Consider the following 13,537-nt stretch of genomic DNA (forward strand, 5'->3'; position numbering starts at 1 on the left):
AGCCCCATTGTAGGGATAACAAGCTCCCTTAAAGAGACCTCTCACCTCTTCTTCTGATATACTGTATGCATTCCCCATGCAATAACAATTCTGGAGTATTTTTCACACGACTATGTTCTCTATGCCATTCTTCTGTTATTCCTACTATAACTTTATTACTGATTTGCCAACTGGTTATTACCGGTTCAGTGCGTCCCTTCACAGTCAGACCCTGGCATCAGTGATTGTAGAGACCCAGACTGTGCAGGAATTCACTCACAAGTGGTAACTCTCACTTAACAATTTTTATTAGGATCGGCACAACATAAAGTTATATGATGTTCCAGAACAATCATTGGAATTACTAAATCAGTGGAGGAGGCTTGCAGTGCATTATAGTTTGCATTCATGTGTATTTGAAAAGGGAGCCTGTAACAGCTCTCTTAGAATGTTTTAATTAAAGGGGTCCTGCACTTTGTTTAAACTGAAGGTCTATCCTCCAGCACAGTGTCATGATCCATCTGCGCTTGCACTTCCCAAACATCATGCAGGGTAATACAGCCCTTAGTGTTATGATCTGACAGCAAAAGTTGTGGGCAGAATGTATGTGATTGCTGAGTCTATACATGCCAGTGGAACCGATTAAAACCACTAAGAAGCAACTAAGAAACACACAAGATAGAAGCAATAATGTCATGGTTTCTCATTATAGCACCCTGATTAAGCAAGATGTAATTTCCTTTAACATGGGAAAAGGGCTATGTTGTGTGATCTATTTTATTATTATTTTTTGCTTCTTTCAATAATTGGTTATTATAGTTTTTCTCATGATACCCGTTTCCATTGCATTTGCTATGCTCTTTATTTTATTTAAGTTTTTTAACTGATTATATGATACGATTATGATGATATGTATATTTGTTCTGTGTAGTAGATATGACTACATTCATATTTTTTTTTCCTTTTCTAACCTTTTGTTTAGCAATGTTGGACCAGAAAATGAAAACCGATTAAGCATTGCCATTGAGCCAGCCCAGCTCATCAAGGGTGACATTATGGTGAGTTTCTGTAGAAAATTGCAGTCTTTTTGTACAGGTTTAAATTAAATTATAATTCACACTATATTAGATCCACAATGTGACTAAATCTACACCTGACCGGAATACTCAATTAAATACTATAAACCTAAAAACAAATGAGTACTATCGAGTTCCTTAAAAAATTCACTTTTTATTAAACACAATTTAAAAAGATTATATCATAGTTACAGTAGGGATGCAAATATATAGCGTCGTATCTCATCTTCTGTACTTAATACACATTCATAAAATAGTCCATTAGTACCAGAAAAAATTATAAATATACATCTATTTAATTCTTGTGAAGTATAACAAACTTACTCTTGTATACCAGTTTTATTTGGTGACGTTGTCATTCTCATTTTATAAGTTCAGGTATGTCCCTTATAAGAAGGTCCAGGTACAACCGTATTTGTTTATATCATCTCTACATCATGTATTACATTTCATGGACAGATAGGATAGGTGTGAGGGACATTTACTGAGGCGACATTTTACCGCCCTAATATACATTATTATATATCCCTTAACCATAGCCACCAAACGAACAGGTATATAAGAGGAAGTTTGTTATACTTCACAAGAATTAACGTTTTTTTTTTCGCCCTATAAGAGGCACTGGCCCATAAGATGCACCTAGGTTTTAGAGGAGGACAATAAGAGAAAAAATATTTCATTCCACCTCAGGTTAGACCACCAATCAGACCCCCCAATGTTAATCAGACCTACACCGACAGTCTGAATCAGACCCCCAATATTATTATGACCCTAATCAGACCTCAGATAAGAGCCCCATGCCTTTCATCAGTCCTTATGGCTCTTATTAGCCCCCATTATCAGCCTTATGCCTCCTTATTACCCCCCCCCCCCATTATCAGCCGTATGCCTCTTATTAGCCCCCATTATCAGCCGTATGCCTCTTATTAGCCCCCATTATCAGCCGTATGCCACTTATTAGCTCCCATTATCAGCCGTATGCCACTTATTAGCCCCCATTATCAGCCTTATGCTTCCTTATTACCCCCCCATTATCAGCCGTATGCCTCTTATTAGCCCCCATTATCAGCCGTATGCCACTTATTAGCTCCCATTATCAGCCTTATGTTATGCCTGTTATAAGCCCCCATTATGCTTCTCATCACCCCCATTGCCTCAGTCTCAAGCAGCCTCCTGTTTTATAAAATAAAAAAACACCTGCTCCTGGATGCCGCCGCTCCTCACTGCCTGCGATCTGCTTCCTACTGCTGTCGGCTGTGCTGTGAACCGTCGCACACAGCGTGAGGTCACAGAGCGCCCTCTCACTGTACACAGCCACTGCACAGAGCACCCTCTCACTGTACAGAGCCTTCACCGCTTCCTGGTACCTTCCTATGGTACTAATGAGCGCTTCCATAATGAAAGCGCTCATTAGTATTTGCCCTATAAGACGCTGGGGCATTTTCCACTTTTGGGGGGGAAAATGCATCTTATGGGGTGAAAAATACGGTAAATAGATGTAGGATATTATTTTTTCTGGTACTAATGGACTATTTTATGAATATGAATTAAGTACAGAAGATGAGATACTACGCTATATATTTGCATCCCTACTGTAATTATGATATAATCTTTTTAAATTGTGCTTAATGAAAAGTGAATTTATTTAAGGAACTTGATGGTTTTATAATGGAATGGGTTTATAATGAAAGCCTAAAGAGACATATGCATCACATGTCTCCTGACCTCAGACAGTATTTGACCCCACACATTCTGCTTACACAGATCAAAGATAAATGTTCTTGTCCTTTACATTTATTTCCCTTATCTGCTTATGTTTAACTTTTTTTGTTATCACTTGATAAATGGTTAGCTGAGAAACTGAATGTTTGTTGTTAATTATTTATTAATGCTCCTGGATTATTAGGATGGCATCATTTTAAAGCTCAATTTTACACTAGTGGAAAATGAAAAAAGATCACCTGGAAAACTTAAAGGGTACCTGTCACTGGGATTTTGTGTATAGAGCTGAGGACATGGGTTGCTAGATGGCCGCAATACCCAGTCCCCATAGCTCTGTGTGCTTTTATTGTGTAAAAAAAAAGGATTTGATTCATATGCAAATTAACCTGAGAGGAGTCCTGCCCCTGACTCATCTCAGGTTAATTTGCATATGGATCAAATTGTTTTTTTTTTTTACACAATAAAAGCACACAGAGCTATGGGAACTGGATATTGCGGATGTGCTAGTGGCGATCTAGCAACCCATGTCCTCGGCTCTATACCCCAAATCCAGGTGACAGGTTCCCTTTAATGCGATTGAGCTAAGAGTAACAAAGTATAAACTACAAAGTGATGCACCTTCTATTTTGGGTTCTGCAGCAGGGCATATGTTGCGGCAGGGTGACCTTTTTTATAAGTGGAGTCTCCCCTTGCTGTGATGCAGGCTGCCACTCTGGCATGGTAACGGTCATACAGATGCTGGACATCCTTATTATGTGAAAATGCCACAAATGTGTTTTTCAAAAACTATGGCATGCTCTTCAAAACTTGTCTTATAACTACCGGAGAAATGGAATTTCATAAATTCCCTTCACTACACTGTAGCATCCGCCCACTCTAGTAATATGCTACAGCCAAAGATGTGGGGTGTACTCTTACACTTATTGACCATACATGTAGCTCCTTTATGCTTCTCTATAGAACTTGCATTTGTTCCTTTTACTGTTCTCTATTCCTCAGTACTTCACTTACAAAGAGTAGCTTGAAGAAAAGTTGTTCTAGCTTTGTCTATTCAATAGTTTGAATATAAAATAGAGTAATGGCCTCTTTAATTTTATTACGAGGGTGAGTGAAAAATTGATACCTTGGCTATAGGATTTTTTTATTCAACATTCAGAAAAGACATATACATCATTTTTTATTTTTTTTTTTACATAATATTCTACCTAATTTTCAATACACTTTGTCCATCTGTCAACAAGCTTTCCTATTCCCCCATTCAAAAATGTTTTAGGCTGAGCTGCGAGCCAGTAATGCACCACTGTCTTCACCTCTTCATCAGATATGAATTTTCACACAATCTGTCACTTGTATATCCAACATAATCACTAACGTGCATTGTTGTCATCAGTAGTGGACAGGTGTCAGGCTCCTTCTTCATGGCTGACACTTTTGCAACCTTCTGCACAAGGTCTTTGACAATAATAGGGGCACCAGGCACACTCTCAGACCACAAAAAATGAATCACTGCACTTTGATCTTATTTCATGCAAATCCTAAGTGAGGAAGCCATTGTTTCTCTCACTGCAGCCACAAAAGAACTGATGCAACGCATTCAAACTTGCACAGTGGTGACTAGGGAGATTATATATGTCTAAAAATGATATATTTTCTGAAAGTTGATTAAAATTTAATTGTACCGCCAAAGTGTGGCTAATACAGGGAGTGCAGAATTATTAGGCAAGTTGTATTTTTGAGGATTAATTTTATTATTGAACAACAACCATGTTCTCAATGAACCCAAACAACTCATTAATATCAAAGCTGAATATTTTTGGAAGTAGTTTTTAGTTTTTTAGTTTTAGCTATTTTAGGGGGATATCTGTGTGTGCAGGTGACTATTACTGTGCATAATTATTAGGCAACTTAACAAAAAACAAATATATACCCATTTCAATTATTTATTTTTACCAGTGAAACCAATATAACATCTCAACATTCACAAATTTACATTTCTGACATTCAAAAACAAAACAAAAACAAATCAGTTACCAATATAGCCACCTTTCTTTGCAAGGACACTCAAAAGCCTGCCATCCATGGATTCTGTCAGTGTTTTGATCTGTTCACCATCAACATTGCGTGCAGCAGCAACCACAGCCTCCCAGAGACTGTTCAGAGAGGTGTACTGTTTTCCCTCCTTGTAAATCTCACATTTGATGATGGACCACAGGTTCTCAATGGGGTTCAGATCAGGTGAACAAGGAGGCCTTGTCATTAGATTTTCTTCTTTTATACCCTTTCTTGCCAGCCACGCTGTGGAGTACTTGGACGCGTGTGATGGAGCATTGTCCTGCATGAAAATCATGTTTTTCTTGAAGGATGCAGACTTCTTCCTGTACCACTGCTTGAAGAAGGTGTCTTCCAGAAACTGGCAGTAGGACTGGGAGTTGAGCTTGACTCCATCCTCAACCCGAAAAGGCCCCACAAGCTCATCTTTGATGATACCAGCCCAAACCAGTACTCCACCTCCACCTTGCTGGCGTCTGAGTCGGACTGGAGCTCTCTGCCCTTTACCAATCCAGCCACGGGCCCATCCATCTGGCCCATCAAGACTCACTCTCATTTCATCAGTCCATAAAACCTTAGAAAAATCAGTCTTGAGATATTTCTTGGCCCAGTCTTGACGTTTCAGCTTGTGTGTCTTGTTCAGTGGTGGTCGTCTTTCAGCCTTTCTTACCTTGGCCATGTCTCTGAGTATTGCACACCTTGTGCCTTTGGGCACTCCAGTGATGTTGCAGCTCTGAAATATGGCCAAACTGGTGGCAAGTGGCATCTTGGCAGCTGCACGCTTGACTTTTCTCAGTTCATGGGCAGTTATTTTGCGCCTTGGTTTTTCCACACGCTTTTTGCGACCCTGTTGACTATTTTGAATGAAACGCTTGATTGTTCGATGATCACGCTTCAGAAGCTTTGCAATTTTAAGAGTGCTGCATCCCTCTGCAAGATATCTCACTATTTTTGACTTTTCTTAGCCTGTCAAGTCCTTCTTTTGACCCATTTTGCCAAAGGAAAGGAAGTTGCCTAATAATTATGCACACCTGATATAGGGTGTAACTTTTATCTAATTAACTTCAAAGATTTGGTCTGGAGGAATGGTAAACGTGATAAAGGACTTCACTAAAACCCAGGAGCAGTTCACTGTCTGAAGAACAATATATTACAAATGCAACATTGTTTTCTAGTGTAGCTACTTATTGCCACAAACACATATTTTCCCCAAGAAGTAAACCGTATTTGTATTTTTGTCTTATGACAGATATAGTTGATTAGTTTGTTTACATCCTTTTTGCACAATCACTGCTGAAATTTAATTTTAGTCTACTGCAAAATCTAGGAGGTTGTGATCAAACATGAAATTGTATAATAAAATGAAAGCATGGCATAACATCAAGCTTATTTCAGCATATAATACATTGCAATTTATGTTTCTCTTACTTTGACAGATCAAATGTTACCATAAGAAATATCGTTCTGTAACCCGTGATGTCATTTTCAGGCTGCAGTTTCATACAGGGGCTGTTCATGGTCACCGACTGATTTTTGGAAAAGAAGAGTTAGATCATGCAAATAAAGGTGCAGTCATTACCATGATTTATTGCTTTTAACTATATGACTGGAACCCATACATGGGGCAAGCACCAAGGAGATACCTGGGCATCTGTCAGGTCTACTGGGTTTAATATTCCATGGCTCTTAACATGCAGATATGTTTACACGTTTCCTCCTAGTGTTGGGCATTTTTTTTTAATGGGAACATTAGTGTATTTTTATTGCCAAATATTTTAAACTTAATAACTAATCTCTCTATTATAAAGAGCGATTCTACCCAACTCAAAAGTGCTCCAATTGGCCTGAAAATTGGAAAATAACACTCTGTAGTATCCTACGACTTTTTCTGTTTCGTCTTTCTGTTTTTGTATGCTATGGATATGTGTGCTGCTGTCTGATGAGGGACAGCAATAATAGGAAGACAGTATGCTGGAGAAAGGCCACAGTCCAGGTAGAACTGAATCTGGTTGTTCAGGTGATACATTTCCATTGGGCTGATTTGTGTCAAATACAAATACTGCTCCATCATGTTCATGAGACTGTACTAGCTGCTGTGGCTTCTGCTACTTGTGGTAACCGAGACAGCGAGAGGTGGGCTACTTGAAGAGGCCCCTCCTTGTCAGACCTGCAGGTGGCAGACGGCTGCTCGCCGAAAGCTTCAGCATGCTCCATAAACAGTGTTTCCTGGTAATAGTTTAAGGGTTTATTTGTTTTAGATGCTCTTCTATATCATTGTGCAAACATGACTCATCAATTTCCTAATAAGATGACAGTAAAATATTATGTGTTGTGAAATTTTTATGATGCACTTGATTTGTTATTTACATTCAACGTTTTTTTATTATGTTTTTGTATATAATAGATGACAGATTTCCAGAATTTGGAAAAATCGAACTAGTGTTTTCAGGAACTCCAGAAAAAATCGTTGGTACGTGTTGTGTAGGAATTTGTTCAGATTTTTTCTTTTTAGGTCTTAAAAGATTTACTTGTTAGGTTGTATTTTCCATAGTGGGTAGACAAAAAAAACCCTGATGTAACAAGATGAGAAATATTGTATTCATTATTCTGAATGTGTTCTTTAACCCCTTAGGGACCGGGCTCATTTTTACCTTAACGACCAGGCCATTTTTTGCAAATCTGACCAGTGTCACTTTATGTGGTGATAACTTTAACCACCTCTATGCGTCCGGAAGGTGGTTGATTCATTCCTCCTGGACGCATCCGTGTTCACAGGAACGGAAGGTAAGCGAGTGGATCTCCAGCCTGCCAGCGGCGATCGTTCGCTGGCAGGCTGGAGATGCGATTTTTTTTTAACCCCTAACAGGTATATTAGACGCTGTTTTGATAACAACGTCTAATATACCTGCTACCTGGTCCTCTGGTGGTCCCTTTTGTTTGGATTGACCACCAGAGGACACAGGTAGCTCAGTAGCTCAGTAAAGTAGCACCAAACACCACTACACTACACACACCCCCCCCCCCCCCCCCCGGTCACTTATTAACCCCTGATCACCCCATATAGACTCCCTGATCACCCCCCTGTCATTGATCACCCCCCTGTAAGGCTCCATTCAGACGTCCGTATATTTTTTACGGATACATGGATCGGATCCGCAAAACACATACGGACGTCTGAATGGAGCCTTACAGGGGGGTGATCAATGACAGGGGGGTGATCACCCATATAGACTCCCTGATCACCCCCCTGTCATTGATCACTTCCCTGTAAGGCTCCATTCAGACGTCCGTATGATTTTTACGGATACATGGATCGGATCCGCAAAACGCATACGGACGTCTGAATGGAGCCTTACAGGGGGGTGATCAATGACAGGGGGGTGATCAGGGAGTCTATATGGGTGATCACCCCCCTGTCATTGATCACCCCCCTGTAAGGCTCCATTCAGACATTGTTTTTGGCCCAAGTTAGCGGAAATTTTTTCTTTTTATTTTTTTTCTTACAAAGTCTCATATTCCACTAACTTGTGTAAAAAAATAAAATCTCACATGAACTCACCATACCCCTCACGGAATCCAAATGCGTAAAATTTTTTAGACATTTATATTCCAGACTTCTTCTCACGCTTTAGGGCCCCTAAAATGCCAGGGCAGTATAAATACCCCACATGTGACCCCATTTCGGAAAGAAGACACCCCAAGGTATTCCGTGAGGGGCATATTGAGTTCATGGAAGTTTTTATTTTTTGTCCCAAGTTAGCGGAAAGGGAGACTTTGTGAGAAAATGTAAAAAAAAAACTTGTGCCCAAAAAAAAATAATTAGATGAACTCGCCATGCCCCTCATTGAATACCTTGGGGTGTCTTCTTTCCAAAATGGGGTCACATGTGGGGTATTTATACTGTCCTGACATTTCAGGGGCCCGAAAGCGTGAGAAGAAGTCTGTGATCCAAATGTCTAAAAATGCCCTCCTAAAAGGAATTTGGGCCGCTTTGCGCATCTAGGCTGCAAAAAAGTGTCACACATGTGGTATCGCCGTACTCAGGAGAAGTTGGGGAATGTGTTTTGGGGTGTCATTTTACATATACCCATGCTGGGTGAGATAAATATCTTGGTCAAATGCCAACTTTGTATAAAAAAAATCGGAAAAGTTGTCTTTTGCCAAGATATTTCTCTCACCCAGCATAGGTATATGTAAAATGACACCCCAAAACACATTCCCCAACTTCTCCTGAGTACGGCGATACCACATGTGTGACACTTTTTTGCCGCCTAGGTGGGCAAAGGGGCACACATTCCAAAGAGCACCTTTTAGGATTTCACCAGTCATTTTTTACAGATTTTGATTTCAAACTTCTTCTCACGCATCTGGGCCCCTAAAATGCCAGGGCAGTATAACAACCCCACAAGTGACCCCATTTTGGAAAGAAGACACCCCAAGGTATTTTCTGATGGGCATAGTGAGTTCATGGACGTTTTTATTTTTTGTCAGAAGTTAGTGGAATATGAGACTTTGTAAGAAAAAAAAAAAAAAAATCATCATTTTCCGCTAACTTGTGACAAAAAATAAAAAGTTCTATGAACTCACTATGCCCATCAGTGAATACCGTAGGGTGTTTACTTTCCGAAATGGGGTCATTTGTGGGGTGTTTGTACTGTCTGGGCATTGTAGAACCTCAGTAAACATGACAGGTGCTCAAAGTCTGAGCTGCTTCAAAAAGCGGAAATTCACATTTTTGTACCATAGTTTGTAAACGCTATAACTTTTACCCAAACCGTTTTTTTTTTTTATCAAAGACATGTAGAACAATAAATGTAGTGAAAAATTTATATATGGGTGTCGTTTTTTTGGCAAAATTTTACAACTGAAAGTGAAAACTTCATTTTTTTGCAAAAAAATAGTTCAATTTCGATTAATAACAAAAAAAGTAAAAATGTCAGCAGCAATAAAATACCACCAAATGAAAGCTCTATTAGTGAGAAGAAAAGGAGGTAAAATTCATTTGGGTGGTAAGTTGCATGACTGAGCAATAAACAGTGAAAGTAGTGTAGTGCAGAAGTGTAAAAAGTGGCCTGGTCATTAAGGGGGTTTCAGCTAGGGGGGGTTGAAGTGGTTAAAACGCTTTGACTTATAACGCAGAAGGTTCGCTAGTGCATATATGGTGGACGTGTCCTGATATTGTCAAGTACTGGAAAAGGATATGTACTATATGTTCACAGATTAGTGGGATGCAGTTTTTACCTTCAGCTAAAGGGTGTCTGTTGGGGTTGATGGGTGACTTTAAAGGGAATAGACATATCACCGCTTTGCTGGGTCAACTATTTGCCGCTGCTAGGGTTCTCATAGCCTTCAACTGGAAGAGTAGCAGAGCCCCTTCTATCTCCCAGTGGACTGCGAAATGTGATGCGCTCTACAGATTGGAGCAAATTGCTGGGTGGGAAACCAAGAGATCACATGTGTTTGAAGCCACATGGTCCCCATGGAAAAAATTTAGAGGCTTTTCGTCCTAATAGTGCTTAGGGCTATACAGTATTTGTATCTGGGTCGTAGGTTTTTTCTTCCCCCCCCCCCCTACCCTTTCCCACTACTTACCTACCTTCTTACTTTTCCTTCCCCTCCCCCCTTCCTTCCCCCTATATTGATGGTACTTAACGGTGTTTTCATTTTTGGCTGTATGGCAAGTACCCCAGTGTGGGGTTTATGTACCTTTTGTATTTTCTGCTCATGATTCAGAATAAAAATATTTTGAAACTCAAAAAAAACAAAACAAAAAAAAAACGCTTTGACTTAGGCCGAATGCACACGGCCGTTGTTCACGGCCGTGAGCGGTCCGTGGAACCGCGGCCTGGGTTCCTGCTGAGAGCAGGAGTGCACGGAGTCATGGATTGCTATGACGCCGTGCGCTCCCTGCTGCCGCCGCAGTACAGTAATACACTGGTATAGATCATACCTGTGTATTACTGTACTGTGGCGGCAGCAGGGAGCGCACGGCGTCATAGCAACCTATGACTCCATGCGCTCCTGCTCTCAGCAGGAATCCAGGCCGCGGTTCCACAGACCGCTCGCGGCCGTGAACACAACGGCCGTGTGCATTCTGCCTTATCCAGGCCATTCTGAGATTGTTTTTCGTCACATATTGTACTTCATGACACTGGTAAAATGTCCCAAAAATTCATTTTTATTTATAAAAAAAAATCCAAATTTACCAAAAAGGTTTCAATTTCTCTACTTCTATAATACATAGTAATACCTACAAAAATGGTTATTTCTGTACATTTCCCATATGTCTACTTCATGTTTGGATCATTTTGGGAATGACATTTTATTTTTGGGGGATGTTACAAGGCTTAGAAGTTTAGAAGCAAATCTTGAAATTTTTCTGAAATTTTCAAAAACCCACTTTTTAAGGACCAGTTCAGGTCTGAAGTCACTTTGTGAGGCTTACATAATAGAAACCACCCAAAAGTGACCAGATTTTAGAAACTACACCCCTCAAGGTATTCAAAACTGACTTTACAAACGTTGTTAACCCTTTAGGTGTTCCACAAGAATTAATGGTAAATAGAGATATAATTTCACTTTTTTGGCAGATTTTCCATTTTTATTTATTTTTTTCCAGTTACAAAGCAAGGGTTAACAGCCAAACAAAATTCAATATTTATTTATGGCCCTGATTCTGTAGTTTACAGAACTGCTGTACGGGCACACGGCAGGGAGCAGAAGGAAAGGAATGCCATACGTTTTTTAGAAGGCAGATTTTGCTGTACTTTTTTTTTTTTTTTTTACACCATGTCCCATTTTAAGCCCCCCTTGTGCACCCCTAGTGTAGAAACTCCAAAAAAGTGACCCCATTTTAGAAACTACGGGATAGGGTGGCAGTTTTGTTGGTACTAGTTTAGGGTACATATGATTTTTGTTTGCTCTATATTACACTTTTCGTGAGCAAGGCAACAAGAAATGGCACCTGTTTATTTTTTTTTTATTTACAACATTCATCTGACAGGTTAGATCATGTGGTATTTTTATAGAGCAGGTTGTCACGGACGCGGCGATACCTAATATGTGTAAAAAAAAATGTTATGTAAGTTTTACACAATGATTTCATTTTTGAAACAAAAATCATGTTTTAGTGTTTCCATAGTCTGAGAGCCATAGTTTTTTCATTTTTTTGGCGATTATCTTGGGTAGGGTATGATTTTTGCAGGATTAGATGACTGTTTGGCACTATTTTGGGGTGCGTATGACTTTTTGATCGCTTGATATTCCGCTTTTTGTGATGTAAGGTGACAAAAAATTGCATTTTTTTTTTTTACACAGTTTTTATTTAAAAATGTTTACGGTATTCTCCTGAAGGGTTAGGTCATGTGATATTTTTATAGAGCAGGTTATTACAATATATGTATATATTTTTTTTAATTTACTTAAGTTTTACACAATAATAGCTGTTTTAAAACAAAAAATGATGTTTTAGTGTCTCCATATTCTGAGCCATAGTTTTTTCATTTTTTAGACAATGGTCTTAGGTAGGGGCTTATTTTTTGCGGGATGAGGTGACTGTTAGATTGGTACTATTTTGGTAGGCACACGCCTTTTTGATCGGTTGCTGTTGTACTTTTAGTGATGTAAGGTGACGCAAAAATTGTTTATTTAGCACAGTTATTTTACGGTGTTTATCTGAGGGGTTAGGTCATGTTATATGTTTATAGAGCCGTACTTCTGTATTGGAATGCATTGGCTGTGTGAGTAATACAATGTGTATTACTCATACAGCTTCCTGCCTGTGAGATCCAGGGGGCTGGATCTCACAGGCTTTTCACTGGAAGGCAGCGCAGATGCCCAAGGAAGGCATCGCGCTGCCTTTTATGTCATCGGGTACCCATTACAGCCGCACGGGGACCCGATGTCACCACCGCAACCAAATATATATTTTTAATATTTTTGACTTTCTTTTTTTTTTTTTTTATACCATTGACAAGTAAATACAAAATAGTATCCTATGTAATCTCAGAGAGATACATGTCTTGGATGGGACAGTAGTGTAATTTCCATTTACAATCCTGCTAAACAGTGAAGCAGGTTATCTGGAAGGTATTCCTCACTAGATTAGTAAGTGGCTAACTGTAATGGCAGCTCTGTTGGTGTCTTGATTGTCCTAGATAAACATGCAAACAGATGAGCAATGCAGTGTTCAGTAGATTGTGAAATGCCCTTTTTTTTTTTTTTTTTTGCGTTTTCGTTTTGCGCTCCCTGCCTTCCCAGAGACATAACTTTTTTATTTGTTTGTTCACATACTCATATGAAAGCTTGTTTTTGTGGGACAAGTAGTACTTTCCAATGCCACCATTTAATATTGGCTATCATGTAGTGGGAAGCAGGAAAAAAAAATCAAAATGGGTTAGAAAAATAAATAAAAAAAATAACAATTCCACCACAGTTTTACGTAACTTTTTTTTATATTTACGACTACCGATGCGCGCTAAAACTGACCGGTTACTTTTATTCTACAGGTCAGTACGAATTTTTATGTTTTTTATTTTATTTCTTTTTTTCCCAATCATCTGATTGTTATTATCACACACTTGAATTGGAATCTATGATGATTTTACTAGTTTCCTATGGAGCCCTATTACAGGCAAGGGCTCCATAGGAAATACTATGCAGCAGCCTCCTGTCATTCATAAAGACGGGGGCTGCTGCATACACGCTCCGGC

At 39.3% G+C, this 13,537-nt stretch overlaps 1 protein-coding gene across 12 annotated transcripts in view; it reads left to right on the forward strand.

Annotated features, from left to right (window-relative positions):
* TNS3 (tensin 3) overlaps window positions 1–13,537 on the forward strand; it is a 295,492-nt gene that overhangs the window by 184,679 nt on the left and 97,276 nt on the right. For 11 of the 12 annotated variants that reach the window (XM_044294880.1, XM_044294868.1, XM_044294870.1 and 8 more), the window contains 3 exons: window positions 962–1,037; window positions 6,263–6,392; window positions 7,231–7,298. In XM_044294880.1, the coding sequence (XP_044150815.1) occupies window positions 962–1,037; window positions 6,263–6,392; window positions 7,231–7,298 (274 nt within the window). The remainder of the gene's footprint in view (window positions 1–961; window positions 1,038–6,262; window positions 6,393–7,230; window positions 7,299–13,537) is intronic. The other variant, XM_044294871.1, reaches the window with a different exon arrangement.

Source organism: Bufo gargarizans, chromosome 5 (genome assembly GCF_014858855.1).
Source record: "Bufo gargarizans isolate SCDJY-AF-19 chromosome 5, ASM1485885v1, whole genome shotgun sequence".
In the NCBI taxonomy this organism is placed as follows: Eukaryota; Metazoa; Chordata; class Amphibia; order Anura; family Bufonidae; genus Bufo; species Bufo gargarizans.